This window comes from Equus caballus, chromosome 4 (assembly GCF_041296265.1).
Source record: "Equus caballus isolate H_3958 breed thoroughbred chromosome 4, TB-T2T, whole genome shotgun sequence".
NCBI classification, from domain to species: domain Eukaryota; kingdom Metazoa; phylum Chordata; class Mammalia; order Perissodactyla; family Equidae; genus Equus; species Equus caballus.
Window position 1 is genome coordinate 82,337,338 of NC_091687.1, and position 18,073 is coordinate 82,355,410.

Below are 18,073 nucleotides of genomic sequence, written 5' to 3' on the forward strand. Positions count from 1 at the left end.
TATGGCTAGAGTAGTAATCACCACAGGGATAGGAAATGAGATCAGAGAGGATAGGAGTGGGGACATCATGTAGGATCAGTCAGCCATCTTAAGGAGTTTATATTTTATTCTGAGTGAGATGAAAAGGTATTGAAGGGACCTGAGCCAAGAAGTGACACACCATCTGATATGTACTTTAAAAGATTACTTTAGCTATTGATTGTATTAGTCTTCTTATGCTGCATAACAAATTACTACAAATTTAGTGGCTTAAAACAACACATATTTATGTCATGGTTTCCATGGGTCAAGAGTCAGAGAGGAGGGACCGTTTGTCTGGGTTCTCTGCTCAGGGTCTCATAGGTCTAAAATCCAGGTTCCAGCTGGGCCATGTTCTCATTTGAATCCTGAGGTCCTGTTCCAATGTTATGCAGCTTGCTGGCAGGATCACTCCCTTGTGGTTGCAAGATTGAGATCCAGGTCCCAGTTTTTTGTCTGTCTGTTTGTTACCATCTTAATCGTATACTTAACAGCAGTAGTGTTAAGTATACTCACATTGTTGTGAAACAGATCTGCAGAACTTTTTCATCTTGCCGATCTGAAACTCTATGCCCATTAAACAACTCCCCTTTTCTTCCTCCCGCCATTTCTTGGCAACCACCATTCTACTTTCTCTCTCCCTGAATTTGATTAATCATACAGTATTTGTCTTTTTGTGGTGAGCTTATTATTTGTTTGCTTTTGCCGTTTGTCAGGCTAGGGGCACTTTCAGATCTTAGGGGCCACTCTTAGTTCCTAGCCAGGTGCCCCTCTCACAAGCTGGTAACTTACTTCATCAAAGCTAGCAGGAGAATCTCTCACACTTTTAATCTCTCTTTCCCTCCAATTTGCCAAGGTGAAGCCTTCTGTAACATCACGTAATCACAGGAGGGAGTCCCTGTCAGCTTTGCCATATAACGTAACCTAATCAAGGGAATGATTATCTCATCATATTCACAGGCCCTGCCCACCCTCAAGTGGAGGGGATAATACAAGGTGTGTACACCAAGGCATGGGAATTGTGGGTGCCATCTCAGAAGTCTGCCTACTGTGTAAATGGAGAACAATTATGGAAGGAGCAAGAGAAGAAACTAGAGACCAGTTTAGAAGGCACTAGAGATATCTAAGCCATTGCTTCTCAAAATTTAATGTGTATTTGAGTTTCCCGGAGATTGTGTTAGAATGTAGATTCTGACTTAGTAAGGCTATGGTGGGGGCCTAACTTCTAACAATCTCCTAGGCAACAGTGATGCTGCTTGTGGATTAGCAAGATCTAGGCTGATGATAACAGTGGCTTAGGCTAGGGTAGTATAGTGGAGACGACAAATGATCTGATTAGGGATATATTTTGAAGGTAGACCCAAAAGGGCTTGCTGAAGAGGAAACAGAGGCATCAGGGATGACCTCTAAGTTTAAGGGATGGCAAAGATTGTAGGAGGAACTTGTTACAGGGAAGAAATCAAGTGTTCAGTTATGGATATGCTGACTTAGAATCCAAATAGAGATGATCACTAAATGCTATGAACAATAAATCATATAAATCATGTGCGGTGTTACTAGAGACCTAAAATTTTATGATTCTGTACACCACAACGATGAGACTCTTCCTAAGTGTGCTTGGAATTTATTGTACTGTTTTTAAAAATGTAAGCAATAAAAAAAGGCCTTATTGATTTGTGCAGCAATTTCTCTCTCTGCTTCTCTTACATTGACATTAATCAAACAAGCAGTGTTTTCTTGTCCCTGTGCCAATGTTCTTTATGGTGAAATTAACATATTATTTCTCAAATTATTAACGCTGCTCGTAGAAGCGAAAATGTGCATCACTGTGCATATTTAAAGCATATTGTACTCGAGCACTCTCCAGGAATAGAGCTAAATTTTAAAATAAAATAAATTTTCAGTACCTATTGATTCTGGTAGATGCCTCGCTAGGAGACAAATTGCCTAATTTTGCCTGGTCATATAGGCAGTTTCATGATGTGACTAATTATTATTTCTTTCCTGGGCTAAGTTATGCAGTTAGCTTTGTCCCATATTGAGAGCTTGCATGGAAATCAATCTTTACTGATTCCTTTATTACCGAAAGAAGATGGCCGAGACTAGGGTTGTATGGAGGGTCTGTTTACTTATAATTTCTCTAAAAAATCAATCATGTAAAATCTTGGCTTACCCACACTCATTTTCTGAAAGAAGAGCATTTGAAAGGGTCTAAGTTGAAAATTGTGCTGCCACCCTGCTCTTTCATGAGATGGCTGCAGAAATGCTAGGGTTTAACCAGAAAAAAAGTTTTAAGACTTGGACTTGCAACATTTCATATATTTTAATAGACTTTTAAATAGAGCATCCCTGTTCTTAGCACTGCTTTGGTGCTAGCGAAGTTAATGTCCAGTAACTTAAGGTTATGAGAGATGGTTCTTGGTTTTGGGTAGGGGTGAAATAAAGGCAACACAGGGTAGTTTTGGTTTAGAGGACTGGTCATTCTGTGGAACACGTGAAAATTCACTTCACTGTAAGCAAAATCTTTCTAGGAAGCCCTGGGTTTTTTATCTTGTTGTTAAACAATAAAACTTGGTAAGTTTTATGACCAGAAAAAAAAGGGGAGAGGGAGGGGGAGGGGGGAGATATTTCAAGGAAATCCTAGTGATTATGTTTTTATATATAAGATCCTGAGCAGATGGAAATTAAACCAAAACATTCAATGGCAGGGGTGACGGAAGGTCTGAAGAGGCCTCCCCTAATGGAGAGTGCTGAGCAAGTCAGAACTTCACACCTGTCATCTGAACACCTTTCAATCTGGAACTCTGGGCTAGGACTGACTCTCTGATCTGACAGTTAGGCTTTCTGTTGATTTGGCAGAGTGTGATGGCTAAACAAAGCCATTTTTCAACCCTACGCCGATGTGGTTCTTCTTTGGGCCTCTTTTTCTTGTGTATTATATTAAAACCTAGAATCTATGTCTCACCATAATTATTTTATGAGTTAGTTCAAAGATGTCCCAGTTTTTCCCACTATTGTGTCAATTTTTATAAAATGTATTAACTACTTTATAAAATAAAGTTTATTTTTTGCTTGATAACTTGAGAAGCTAACTTCTTCCCCTTTGCTTTCCCTAGGAGCACTGAATCAAAAAAATTGGGGAAAGAAATATCCAACATGTAATAGCCTCAAACAGTCTCCTATCAATATTGATGAAGATCTTACTCAAGTGAATGTGAATCTTAAGAAACTTAAATTTCAGGGTTGGGATAAAACATCTTTGGAAAACACATTCATTCATAACACTGGGAAAACAGGTAAAATGTTTGCATTTTGTTTGTGACTTTAGTATGTTTTTTAGACCTAGAGGATGTTTAGATTAGTTTCATCTCATTTTCCTTTGAATAGTGTACTATGAACTGGATAGAAAGTATAGGTAGAAAAAATCAAGTAGGACATAGAAAATTGGAAGTTTAGACAACGTTTTGAAAATGTGTTCAAAAAATACAATGACCAAGGCCTGGTCCCATGGCCCAGTGGTTAAGTTCGCTTGCTCCACTTTGGTGGCCCAGGGTTTCTCTGGTTTGGATCCTGGACGCAGACCTAGCACCACTCATCAGGCCATGCTGAGGCAGCGTCCTACATAGCACAACCAGAGGCACTCACAACTAGAGTATACAACTATATAGCGGGGTCTTTGGGGAGAAGAAGAAGAAAAACAAGAAGATGGGCAACAGATATTAGCTCAGATGCCAATCTTTAAAATAAATAAATAAATGACCAAAATGACCAAAGTCGTAATGTCATGTTCTCCAGTAATTTGACAATATTTATACTTCCACTAGAAGATGTGATAAATATAATGAAATATATAGTTAATGTAATTTAATAACTCCATCACTGGTTAGTCACTTAGTCAATCAGGATTTCCTTTTCTTGAGCATTATAGTTCGATCTTGTCTGCTCAGCCTCATCCTGTATTCCATATTTGGATATGAAAAAAGCGATCGACTATAATTGAATTTTAAGAAAAGAAAGTACTAGCACTTCTATGTAGAAAGTTTCAAATTGTATACTATCCTGGGGAAGCACTCTCCAAGTGCTTTTTTTTTTGAGACTATCTTTTTAAAACATGCAAAATATAATACTACAAAAATAATTCCAGTAACCAATAGATGGACAAAATAGTTTTCAAAAAATGAAAAACTTTCCTTTTCTCATATTATATTTTTTAACATTTATTTATTGTCATATTTTAAATGAAATTGTATGTATATCAGGAAGTTAGATAAAAACAAATATACTCATGGGAAAAAAATTAGAAAAAATATTCAAAATTATAACAGTAGCTATGTTGGGATGGTTCTATCATTAGTGAATTTTTTCTCTTTTTCATATTTTGGTAATATAGTTATTTGAATATAGTAATTTAATTTTAGATCCCGTTAGTTTAGGAATTTTTCTGCATCAGTGACTGATACATAATAAGCACTCAATGAGTATTTGTTGAATGAGTAATTAAGATTATTACATGTTATAGTATATTAATTAAATACATAAAAATATTTCATCCCAAATCTTAACATTTTCATTACCAGTTTTGAAGGATGTTACAAAGCAGTCAAGCATATAATCTCCACTCTGTTTTTCTTAGTGGGTGTGGTCAAGCACTTGATTTTTAGAGCCACAATTTTGGGTTCACTACTGGCTCTTTAAAGTGCAGTGTGGAACCTTGAGCCAGTTACTTAACCTCTTCATGACTCAATTTCCTTATCTGTAAAATAGGGATTATAATGGTGTCTCCTTCATAGGATTGTGTAAGGATCAAATGTTTAATCCGTGTAAAGTAGTTAATGTAATGCATGGTGCATTATAAGTGATAAATAAATGTTGACCATTATTGTTATTGTGCTGGCCATTATTAAATGGAAGTTTATATCTCTAGCTGGTTGGCCAACATGTGGGATTCAGTCCCTAATGCCAGCAGTGGTTTCTGCCTAATGGAACAAAGACCATTTAAATCTGATTGAGAGATATTGAAGTCTTACATTAGGCTCTCAAGAGAATCATTAATTTCTAGACGACTCATAGTACCATCAAATAATATCTGCTATGGAACTCAAATAGGAGAGTTTAAGATTTCGAGGGTTACTACTTAGGGTTCAAACATGAGATGGCTAAAACCTCTTCAAGAGGAATGGGATTCCCAGTCTCCTTGCCACAGCCTAGGACAGTTCTGGAGCTTGGTGAAGCCCAGCGTGATGTTTGGAGGGGTTAGGAGGTGGGACAAAAGCAGCAGCTCGAAAAGGAGTAGAAATGGGGTGAAAGTGAGAAGGTGAGGGGCACTCCCAAGAGAAGGCTTTCTTCTCTCCACTCTTCTGTCCCTTCTCCCTTTACTCATTCCCCTCACTACATCAAATGCCTTAGGGAAGCAGAGTTTTGGGGGAATGACAGTCTCAGGACACTGAATAAACAGGGCAGGTGCACTGGCTGGCTTCTGCTATTAAAGTTGTACAGCAGTTAAGTTCTTTGGTTTAATTTACATTGGTGGCAACAAAATATATTAAATACATTGTACAGAGTTACAAGTTCAGCTTCCAAAATGACAGCTTAGTATTTTTTTTAATTTATCCAATAAATGACTTTCTTTTTTTAAAAAATGTTTTTCTGTTGTTTTTTGGTTTTTCTTGCCAGGGAAGATTCACCCTAAGTTAACATCTGCCAGTCTTCCTCCTTTTTGTCTTCCCTTCCCTCCCCACCCCAAAGCCCCACTGCATAGTTGTGTATAGTTGTAAGTTCTTCTGGCTCTTCTGTGTGAGCCGACACCATCACAGCATGGCTACTGACAGATGAGGGGTTTAGTTCCGCCCCAGGAACTGAACCTGAGCTGCCGAAGCAGAGCACGCGGAACTTTAACTACTAGGCCATCAAGGCTCGCTCAATGATTTTCTTAACGTACTTTTAATAGAAGAAAATTTAGCGGAAATCTGTAATTTTTATTTTCAGAAACTTAGATGCAACTTTATTGTTTTGTTTTGATTTTTTCAGTGGAAATTAATCTCACTAATGACTACCATCTCAGTGGAGGAGTTTCAGAAATGGTGTTCAAAGCAAGCAAGATAACTTTTCACTGGGGAAAATGCAATATGTCATCTGATGGATCAGAACATAGTTTAGAAGGACAAAAATTTCCACTTGAGGTAAGTCAGTAGTTCTGCTGGCTACTATTTCATTTTCTAAATCATTGAGATTTTATTAGTTTGTAATCAAGTTTTATAATTTATACAGTTATTTCCTGTTTACTTGGCTAATGTCTGCCTTCCTCACTAGACTTAGCTCAGTAAGACCCATATTTGATTTTCTACTTCCTGGTAACCTAGAGTGTCCCGTTATGGAGGATCCATAAATGTTGATGAGTGAATAAGTGATAAAATTCTTTCCATAAAAAAGAAAAACAAAGCAAAAAAAGGGGAAATTTCACCAATATATTAGAGGATCAAAGAAATGCAAATTAAAATCAGAAAATTTTTTGGCTTTAAAATTGGCAAAATAAATATAATAGATAATGAGTATATGGTGAAGTCAACACTTTCATACATGTCTGAAGAGTATAAATTGGTAGAATTTCTGGGAAACAGTTTACTTGTTGTATCAAGAACTTTAAATGTTTTATCCTCAATACCCATCGTTTCAATTTGTAACAATTTAGTCTAAAAAATCATTAAAGTCATGCTCAAAAAATTATGTGCAGGGGCTGGCCTGGTGGTGCTGCAGTTAAGTTTGCACATTCCGCTTCTCAGTGGCCCTGGGTTTGCCGGTTCAGATCCCGGGTGCTGACACGGCACCGCTTGGCAAAAGCCATGCTGTGGTAGGCGTCCCACACATAAAGTAGAGGAAGATGGGCACAGATGTTAGCTCAGGGCTAGTCTTCCTCAGCAAAAAGAGGAGGATTGGCAGCAGTTAGCTCAGGGCTAATCTTCCTAAAAAAAAAAAAAATTATGTGCAAAGATATATTTACAGTAATAAAAAGTTGAAACAAAAGGAAATGATTAAATATGTTAAGATGGAATGTTATAAATCATGTAAAAATCATGTTTTGAATGATTTATTTACACAAAAAAGCTTCATCATAAGCTATTAATGCTTTTAAAAAGCAGAATATAAAATAGTATACACAGTATTATTATTCTGATTTTGTAAAATATGAAAACTAATTAAATAGTGGCTGAGGGCACAGAGTCTGAGTCAAATGGACTAGGTTTGAATACTGGCTTCTCTGTTTAATTATTGGCTATATTGACTTGACATTGTATGAACTATTTAATTTACCTAAGCTTCTGTTTATCTTCTGTGAAATTGACATAATAGTAACAGTACCTGCCTATAAAGTTATTATGAGGACTAAATGAGAGAATGAATTACTACTATTGTAAAAATAATTGAGGGAAACTAAGAAAACATTAACAGTGATTTTCTCTGGGTAATGGCATTATTGGTGCCTTTACTTAGCTTCTTTAAAATTCACATATTTTCTAAATTACCTATAATGAAACTGTATTATTTTTATAATCCAAAATCGTTACTGATGATAAAAATAAAACTGAGCTAATTATCTCTTAAAGGACTAAAAAGTTTTTTTACTGTGGACAATTATGTTCAAATTTATAGCTTCTAATTTTTTTAATATATTAAATATCCTTAAAGAAAAGCACACATCAACTTTGGTTTGTCAAAGTAATGAAAGTCAACTCACTAAACACGTAGCATTCTCACTTCTGAGGGTTTAGCTCTCTCACAATATTACCTATTTAAAACAAAGATGAAAATTAAGAAAAACCCTAACAACTACAAAAGCCCTCAGCCAGCAAAATAAGTGGTACAGAATCTGTGTGCTAAACCACATATGTTTTTCTTATTTAAAAGCCCCTCAAGCCATCTATCAGAGGTATTATTTGTGTGTTTGTTTTTATTGAGATCATGATAGTTTATAACATTGTGAAATTTCAGTTCTATTTGTTAGTCACCATATATATGTGCCCCTTTACCCCTTATGCCCACCCCTCTGGTAACCACTAATCTGTTCTCTTTGTCCATGTGTTTGTTTATCTTCCACATATGAGTGAAATTAGGTGGTGTTTGTCTTTCTCTGTCTGGCTTATTTCGCTTAACATCATACCCTCAAGGTCCATTCATGTTGTTGCAAGTGGGACAATTTTGTCTTTTTTTATGGCTGAGTAGTATTTCATTGTATATATGTATACCATATCTTCTTTATACATTCATCAGTTGATGGGCATTTGGGTTGCTTCCATGTCTTGGCTATTGTCAATAATGCTGCAGAGAACCTAGGGATGCATAAGTCTCTTTGAATTGTTGATTTCAAGTTGTTTGGATAAATGCCCAGTAGTGGGATAGCTGGGTCAAATGGCATTTCTATTTTCAATTTTTTGAGAAATCTTCATATGGTTTTCCATGGTGGCTTCACCAGTTTGCATTCCCTCCAGCAATGTATGAGGATTCGCTTTTATCCACATCCTCTCCCAACATTTCTTGTTTTGTCTTAGTAATTATAGCCATTCTACCAGGCATAAGGTGATATCTCGTTGTAGTTTTGATTTGCATTTCCCTAATTATTAGTGATATTGAACATCTTTTCATGTGCCTATTGGCTGTCTGGATATCTTCTTTGGAAAAATGTCTGTTCATATCCTCTGGCCATTTTTTGATCAGGGTATTTGTTTTTGTGTTTTTGAGTTGTGTGAGTTCTTTGTATATTTTGCAGATTAACCACTTGTTTGATAGATTATTTGCAAATATTTTCTCCCAGTTGGTGGGTTGTCTTTTCATTTTGTTCTAGGTTTCCTTTGCCTTGCAGAAGCTCTTTAGTCTGATGAAGTCCCATGTGCTTATTTTTTCTTTTGTTTCCCTTGTCTGAGTAGACATGGTATTCAAAAAGATGCTAAGACCGATGTCAAAGAGTGTACTGCTTATATTTTCTTCTAAGAGTTTTATGGTTTCATGTATCAGCTTCGAGTCTTTGATCCATTTTGAGTTAGTTTTTGTGTATGGCAAAAGATAATGGCCTACTTTCATTCTTTTGCTTGTGGCTGTCCAGTTTTTCCAGCACCATTTATTGAAAAGACTTTCTTTTCTCCATTGTATGTTCTTGGCTCCTTGTCAAAGATTAGCTGTCTGTAGAGGAGTGGTTTTATTTCTGGGCTTTCAATTCTGTTCCATTGATCCATGTGTCTGTTTTTGTACTAGTACCATGCTTCTTTGATTACCATAATAGTATATTTTGAAGTCAGGGATTGTGGTGCCTTCAGCTTTGCTCCTTTTTCTTAGGATCACTTTAGCTATCCAGGGTCTTTTGTTGCCCCGTATGAATTGTAGGATTCTTTGTTCTGTTTCCATGAAGAATGTCATTGGGATTCTGATTGAGATTGCATTGAATCTGTAGATTACTTTAGGTAGCATGGACATTTTAACTATGTTTATTCTTCCAATCCATGTGCATGGAATATCATTTCTTTATGTCATCATCTATTTCTTTCAATAATTTCTTATAGTTTTCATTGTATGGGTCTTTCACCTCCTTGGTTAAATTGATTCCTAGATATTTTACTCTTTTTGTTGCGATTGTAAATGGGGTTGTATTCCTGATTTCTCTTTCTGTTAGTTCATTATTAGAGTATAGAAATGCAACTGATTTTTGTAAGTTGATTTTGTACCCTGCAACTTTGCTGTAGTTATTATTTCTAATAGTTTTCCAATGGGTTCTTTAGGGTTTTCTATATATAGACTCACGTCCTCTGCAAACAGTGAGAGTTTCACTTCCTTGCTAATTTGAATACCTTTTATTTCATTTTCTTGCCTAATTGCTCTGGCTGAAACCTCCAGTAGTGTGTTGAATAAGAGTGGCAAGAGTGGGCACCCTTATCTTATTCCTGTTCTCAGAGAGATGGCTTTCAGGTTTTCCCAGTTGTGTGTGGTGTTGGCTGTAGGTTTGTCATATATGGCCTTTATTATGTTGGGGTACTTTCCTTCTATACCCATGTTATTGAGAGTTTTTGTCATAATTGATGTTGGGTCTTGTCAAATACTTTCTTTGTGTCTATTGAGATGATCATGTGATTTTTATTCCTCATTTTGTTAAAGTGGTGTACCACATTGATTGATTTATGAATGTTGAACCATCCCTGCATCCCTGGTATAAATCCCACTTGATGGCTATAATCAGTTGGCCAATATTTTGTTGAGAATTTTTGCATCTACATTCAACAACCATATTGGCTGTAGTTTTCCTTCTTTGTGTTGTCCTTGTCTGGCTTTGGGATCGGGAGGATGTTGGCCTTGTAAAATGTGTTAGGAAGTGCTCCATCTTCTTCAGTTTGGGGGGATAGTTTGAGAAGGATAGGTACTAAATCTTCTTTGCATGGTTGGTAGAATTCTCCAGAGAAACCGTCTGGTCCTGGACTTTTATTTTGTGGGAGGTTTTTGATTACTGTTTCAATCTCTTTACTTGTGATTGGTCTATTCAGACTCTCTATTTCTTCTTGATTCAATTTTGGGAGGTTGTATGAGTCTAAGAATTTATCCATTTCTTCTAGATTGTCCAATTCGTTGGCCTATAGTTTTTCATAGTATTCTTTTATAATCCTTTTTTATTTCTGTGGTATTCATTGTAATTTCTCCTCTCTCATTTCTAATTTTATTTATTTGAGATTTCTCTCTTTTTTTCTTAGTTAATCTGGCTAAGGTTTGTCAATTTTGTTTATCTTCTCAAAGAACCAGGTCTTAGTTTCATTGATCCTTTCTACTGGGTTTTGTTTTTTGGGGGTTTTTTTTGTCACTATTTCACTTATTTCTGCTCTAATTTTTGTTATTTCCCTCCTGCTGATTTGGGGCTTTGTTTGTTCTTCTTTTGCTAGTTCTATTAGGTGAGGTTTAAGATTACTTATTTGAGATTTTTCTTGTTTGTTAAGGTGGGCCTGTATTGCTATGAATTTCCCTCTTGGGATCACTTTTGCTGCATCCCATATGAGTTGGTATAGTGTATTTTCATTTTACTTTGTCTCCAGATATTGTTTTGGTTTCTCCTTTAATTTCTTCACTGATCCATTGGTTGTTCCAGTAGCATGTTGTTTAGTCTCCACATATTTGTCACTTTCCCAGCTTTTTTCTTGTAGTTGATTTCTAGTTTCCTAGCATTGTGGTTGGAAAAGATGCTTGATATGATTTAAATCTTCTTAAATTTATTGAGGCTTGTCTTGTTTCCCACCGTTTGTCTATCTTTGAGAGTGTTCCATGTGCACTTGAAAAGAATGGATATTCTGCTGATTTTGGATGGAGTGTTCTATATATATCTATTAAATCCATCTGTTCTAGTTTAGTTCCACTATTTCCTGTTAACTTTCTGTCTAGATGATTTATCCATTGATGTAAGTGGGGTGTTGCGATCTCCTACTATTATTGTGTTGCTATTAATTTCTCCATTTAAGTCTCTTAATAGTTGCTTTATGTACTTTGGTGATCCTGTGTTAGGTGCATATTTATTTATATGTTATGTCCTCTTGGTGGAGTGTCCATTTTTTCATTATATACTACCCTTCTTTGTCTCTCATTGCCTTTTTTTTAATCTTGAATTCTACTCTGTCTGATAAGTGTGGCAACACCTGCTTTCTTTTTTTTTTTTTTTTTTTAAGATTTTATTATTTCCTTTTTCTCCCCAAAGCCCCCGGGTTCTTCTAGTTGTGGCATGTGGGACACTGCCTCAGCGTGGTCTGATGAGCAGTGCCATGTCCGCGCCCAGGATTCGAATCAACGAAACACTGGGCCGCCTGCAGCAGAGCACGTGAACTTAACCACTCGGCCACGGGGCCAGCCCCAACACCTGCTTTCTTTTGTTTGCCATTAGCTTAGAGTATCATCTTCCATCCCTTGACTCTGAGGCTGTGTTTGTCATTGGAGCTGAGATGTGTTTCCTGGAGGCAGCATATTGTTAGGTCTTGTTTTTTAATCCATTCAGCCACTTTGTGGCTTTTGATTGGAGAATTCAATCCATTTACTTTTAGAGGGATTATTGATGTATAAGAGCTTAATACTGCCATTTTATCACTTGTTTTCTGGTTGTTCAGTATTTCTCTTGTTTCTCGTCTTGTGTATTTCCAACTGCCAGTTCAGTTTAGTGGTTTTCTCTGATGGTTTTCTCAGTTTTCTCTTTATTTATCATTTCTGCCTCTGTTCTGATTTTTAGTTTAGTGGTTACCATTAGGTTTGTATAAAAGATCTCATAGATGAGATAGTCCATTTTCTGTTAGCCTCTTATTTCTTTAGTCTAAGCAGGTTCCATCTCTTTCTTCTTCCCTGTCTAAGCTATTGTTGTCAAAACTTATTCCATTTTGTGTGGTGGTGAGTTTGTGATTAAAATGAAGTGACTATAGTTATTTTTGATGCTTTCCTTCCCTTTATCTTTAATATTATAATTAGGTGTTTGCTAACCAGTTCTGATAGAGTTACAATTTTTTGATTTTGTCTATTTATCTCCTTGCTCAAGGCTTTGTAAGCCCTTTCTTTTTTTCTTTTTTTCTTTCTTTTTTTTTTTTCAGGTATGAGGGCCTTCTTTATCATTTCTTGTAAGGGATGTCTTGTGGTGATGAACTCCCTCAGCTTTTCTTTATCTGGGAAAGTTTGTATTTCTCCATCATATCTGAAGGCTAACTTCACTGGATTGAGTATTCTTGGCTGAACGTTTTTGTCTTTCAGAATTTTCAATATATCATTCCACTCTCTTCTAGCCTGTAAGGCTTCTGCTGAGAAATCCACTGAAAGCCTGATAGGGGTTTGTTTGTAGGTTATTTTCTTCGGCCTTGCTGCCCTTAATATTTTTTCTTTGTCATTGACGTTTGCCAGGTTTACTATTGTATGCCTTGGAGAAGGTAATTAGGAGTTCCATTAGCTTCATTTACATGTAATTACAACTCCCTCCCCAGGTTTTGGAAGTCCTCAGCTGTTATTTCTTTGAACAAGCTCTCTGCTCCTTTCTCCCTCTAAAATACCTATAATCCTTGTGTTGTATTTCCTAATTGTCAGATATTTCTAAGAGAATTTCTTCATTTCTTTTTAGTTTTAGTTCTCTCTCCTTCTCCATCTGCAGCATTTCCATATTTTTGTCCTCTGAATTATTAATTCTCTCCTTGATAATATCAGCTCTATTTTTTAAGGATTCCAGATTTTTCTTTATCTCAATCATTGCGTTTTTCATCTCCAGCATTTCTGATTTTTTTCATCATTTCAATATCTTTTTGTGAGGAAGTCCCTCTGCTCATTAATTTTATTCCTGAGATCATTGAACGGTCTTTCTGAGTTTTCTTGTAACTCATTGAGTTTCTTTATGATAACTTTATGATAACTATCTTGAATTCTCTGTCATTTAGATTGTAAATTTCTGTGACTTCAGGTTGATTTCTGGGTACTTGTCATTTTCCTTCTGGTCTGGAGTGTTAATATACTTCCTTATGCTATTTGATGAGGTGGACTTTTGCGGTCACATAGCGGTAGCATCTGGTCACAGATTCCACCTGTCACCACTGGGTAGAGTAAGAGAGGGCAGGAGCTTTGTTTCCTGAGTCTGCTGCTACCCCCTGGAAGATGTGCCTGTCCATTGGAAGCCATGCTGACAGAGTCCATCTGCATTTGCCTACTGGCTGCTGGTGCTTTACACACATAGGTGCAGGCTCTCTGGCAAGGATCTCTTGCTCTGGGTGACTGGCTGAGCTGGTGTGCCAAGGTGGGGGGAGGGGCACTTTCTTCTTCGTGTGTGATCGTGTGCTCTTCCTCTCTGCACTCACTGTCTGCCCATCTGGGCTGCTCAGCTTGGTGTGGATACCCCCACAATTGCTTAGCTGCCTCTGTGTGGAGTGTTCCCACAGGCTGGGAGGCAACTCTGAAAGCACAAGCATTCCCACGGAGGGCTGCCTTTTCCCCGTTCTCCTCTCAGTCACATGCTGGCTGCCACATGAGTCCTGCACTCTAGATTGCTCCTGCTTGGGAAGGAGAGGAGATCTGCTTACCTCCCTCCACTGCCTCCTGGGGGAGTCCAGCACCCCCTTCTTCAGACATATGGCTGTGTGGATCTCTCACTTGTCTATTGTGTTGTGTGAATGTCCTCTATTGGTTTAGGAATGTCATTTTCATTGTATCTTACGGGAGGGAGACTGAGGGAAGAGCTCACTCCACCATGATCCTGATGTCACTCTCTGTGGTTTTTTTAAAAAACCTTCTCCAGGTAATTGTGCAAGCAAGGAAACTAAGGGGCATCAAGGATGCTCTTTTTTTTCCTGATCTCCCACATCCTATAAACAAATCTTCTCAGTTCTGCCCTTAAATGATACGGGAGGTTAGAAAAAGTTCAAAGCACTCTTGTCTTGGATTATTAAATGCCCCTAATCTGGTCTCCCTCTCTCCAGCCTTGCTCCCTCCCCACCCCTGTGAGCTGAGATGATCAACAACTTTCCTTTGCCCTCAAGGGAAAACTGCTGGGACTGCCTCACAGTCCTTCCTGGTGTGGCCCTGCCTACTCCTCCAGCTTCATCTCTCTCTTCCTCCCTCACATATGCTCAGCTGAAATCACAACAAACTACTTTCAGTTTCTCACATTTCTCATATTTTCTTGCCTGCTAGCCTTTTCTGAGCCAGTCCCTCTGACTTGAACACATGTTCATCTCTTCTGTCTTTTCATCTGTCAGCTTTTAAGCTGCCCATCCTTCAGGGGTCAGCTTAGAAATCCTCTCTCTGAAAAGACTTTAGTGAGAACCAATGGCAGGAGCCACTGCCAACCTCTGCTTCACACCTGCTATTTCTCTGATCATAGACCTACCACACGTGAATCTTCTCAGAGGCTTTCTGCTCTTCCCTTCATTATACTTCTAAACTAGCTGAGTTGCCTGATTTCCAAGCCCATGACATGAGGAACACCAGATTATAGGTGAGAATAGAAGCCATTATAGACAGGTATATGGACTGAAATAGAGATTAACAAGGGATAGCCTTGTAGCAAGTGAGGAAACTTAAAATAACTTAAAACTCTTGCTATTTTTCAGGTAGAAGCAGAAAGTCCTTGAGAGTTTCACTATTAATAGAGTACAGTATGATAATGTCCAGAAATGGTAACTCAGACCATCAAGAAAGGCATGTCTGTTCAGGAAAGAATGAAACCATATTTGAAAGAATTCTAGAAAAATAGTTAAAATAACATGTGATAATTTTTTACACTTGCTAATTGCTCCAGTAAATCATTACTTCAGTGTCCCCTGGTCATCACAAAATGCTAATTTCTGTTCTAGATGTGTCTAACTTTGTCTTTCCTTCCTCACTGAAGGATGGTCAGTAATAGTAAATGTCATTGTATGTACATGTAATTGATAAAATCTCTTGAAATATACTGATATAGAGTTATACGGTTTATAGAATTTTTATAATAGAATTTATTAAATTGGTAAATTATTGTCTCTTTGCTGACTTTTGTGAAGTCTTCATATGTAATTAAGCTGTCGTTGTTTTATTTATAGATGCAGATCTACTGTTTTGATGCAGACCGGTTTTCAAGTTTTGAGGAAGCAGTTAAAGGAAAAGGAAAGTTAAGAGCTTTGTCCATTTTATTTGAGGTAATCCTTATACGTAGATTTCGCATTAACTTTTTAATCACATAAAATATTGATGTGAAATATCAAAACATACTTTTTTAACAAATAGAAGAGCTTACAAGTGGAATGATAGCTGGTGGTCATTTTCAAAGAGAACAACCCCTTGGCTAGTATGTTTAAAAGGAGGCTCTGGTATTCGTTAATTGCTTCCGTCTCTTCCAGCTTCTGTGAGTGCACTGATTTGCTTATTTGTACATGCAAAGCATCATAGCGATATAGCAGTAACCATGAATCATAACATTTTAAATTGTACTTTTCTTAGTGGAAAAAAAGTTATCTGGTTTTTGTTTATTTGTTTTTACCTTGCTGTAAAAAAAAGGTGTGCATTTGGAGGACATTACTTTTGACTACTTAAAATGCAATTCACTAATCTTTGCATTTTATTGAACACTCAGTCAAATATTTTGTCCCATTTTTAGAATGTCCTTCTTCTTTCATAGGTTGGAATAGAAGAAAATTTGGATTACAGAGCAATTATTGATGGAGTCGAGAGTGTTAGTCGTTTTGGTAAGCTACTTGTAGAAATCTCTTTTTCAAGATTCCACTTTGGATGCATATGAATTTTTACACTATTACAAAAATCGCTTGTTCCAAAAGGAGGAAAGGAAGACATTTTTAAAGAGGAGATATCTCATACTTCTTACACTTGACGATTTATACATTTCTCACTAAAAAACAATTTATCAGAAATTTTTGTTGCATAAAAATCATAAAATGTTAATGTAAGTAGGATGTTGAAGTTTTATAATTTTATTCTTGAAAATAATCTAATTACATCGTGCATTTAAAATGTATTTATTCTGTCTCTGCCTTGTACATCACTTAAAGATTCTAATTTCTAGCCAGTTAATTTTATAAAAATCTTATCTTAAAGTGAAAAGAAAATTGTTTACTCAAGTTAAATTTTTTTCCCCATTGGTTTCCTTGATAAATCGTTTGCTTTACCAATAAGAGGGCATAAGATTTTTGGAAGGTGAATGCTTACAAAGGACAAGATGCAATATGCTTTGCTATTGTTCTGCCTGCTATCTCCTGGATGCTGTAATTTGTCATAGCAGATACTTTTGACAACATTGGCAAAAGACATCAAGCCTGTTATTATTATTTTATTTTTATTAAGTACTCACACACAGGGTATTAATGCTGCCCTGAGTTATCAATAAAATGAGTATTATTCCTCTCCAGGAAGCTGCAAAATTTGAAATCAGAAATACAACTCATATAGATCCTTGTCTTGAAAGCAGAAGCCTGGCCTGTGTTAATTCATCTTTGTCAATTACATGTGAGGACCTGAATTAACCGAACTTTCCAGAAGTCAGGAATATGTGAACTCCTGCCATGCAGCTTTCATTGTTTTCTTAAAGGTGCAGTCAAAGGCAAGATGTAGCTGTTATCTCCCTTCATCCACCTAGATTGCAAAATTCAACGTTGACTGTCATAAGCCACAGTTAATTTTTCCCTGATTTAGTCAGAAATTGGATTCTATCCAGACTGAAAGAAGGCAGCTAATTTGAATTCTTACACTTAAACTTGGATCAAATGTGAATTCTGCTTGTTTCTACAGCTTACACCAGCCTGCGGGGACAAGAGTGGTGTTAACACTGGGTTGTCAGTCCTGACTTGTATAACTCTGGCACTTTGGCCACTTTCTCTTGAGGCCTCTTCAGTTATTTCTGAGGGTCTCTGGGAGGGTGCTTATATGAGTTTAAGAAACAGTTTGCTCATTTTCTTTGACTAAAGTTTACTTTTTCATATGTACTGTCTGCAAGCCATTGAGGGAGGCACCTCCTCAGAGCCACTGCTGCCGTATAATACCCTCCCTGAGAATATGGATTCCATAACAGCGTTATCCTGTCTGTCTCCTGGCTCTTAATTCAGAAGCAGAATTTACAGACTGTTCGTCTGGCTGAGAACACATGCTGGTTTGCCCTCCTTTACCCTCGCTATCTTCTGTCTCTCTACCCTGCTGCTGGTGCACTAACGTCTTCCCGCCTCTTTTGCCAAAAAATAAAATCTTCCACGCCTATCAACCACCCACTGGATACTAAATACTTCAATAAACTAAGCAAGGAGACTTAAAGCTGTTCAGCTGGTAGATGGTAGAGCCAGGGTTTAGATCCTGGCCTGTCCACAAGGTCTGTTCCACTATACTGCAGAGATTTATGTGAGTTATGTGTTTCAGAATACAGGAGCTGTGTCAGTTTGATTTGAATGATTCTTAGATATGGTCTGTCCAAACTAAATAAGTTAAGTATTCCTAAAGTTAAACGTTTCCATTTTGAGAGTTCTTAGGTTAAATCTAGTCCTATTTCAAAGTCTAGAAAATCTCCCCGTGCACAGTGAACTTAAGTCTTCCCACTATTGGCCCCCTG

At 37.1% G+C, this 18,073-nt stretch overlaps 1 protein-coding gene across 4 annotated transcripts in view; it reads left to right on the forward strand.

Annotated features, from left to right (window-relative positions):
• The window catches only part of PTPRZ1 (protein tyrosine phosphatase receptor type Z1), a 177,209-nt gene that overhangs the window by 88,807 nt on the left and 70,329 nt on the right, over positions 1 to 18,073 (forward strand). For all 4 annotated transcript variants that reach the window (XM_023639562.2, XM_005609331.4, XM_023639561.2 and 1 more), the window contains exons 3-6: positions 3,135 to 3,314; positions 6,046 to 6,197; positions 15,567 to 15,662; positions 16,142 to 16,208. In XM_023639562.2, coding sequence (XP_023495330.2) covers positions 3,135 to 3,314; positions 6,046 to 6,197; positions 15,567 to 15,662; positions 16,142 to 16,208 — 495 coding nt within the window. The remainder of the gene's footprint in view (positions 1 to 3,134; positions 3,315 to 6,045; positions 6,198 to 15,566; positions 15,663 to 16,141; positions 16,209 to 18,073) is intronic.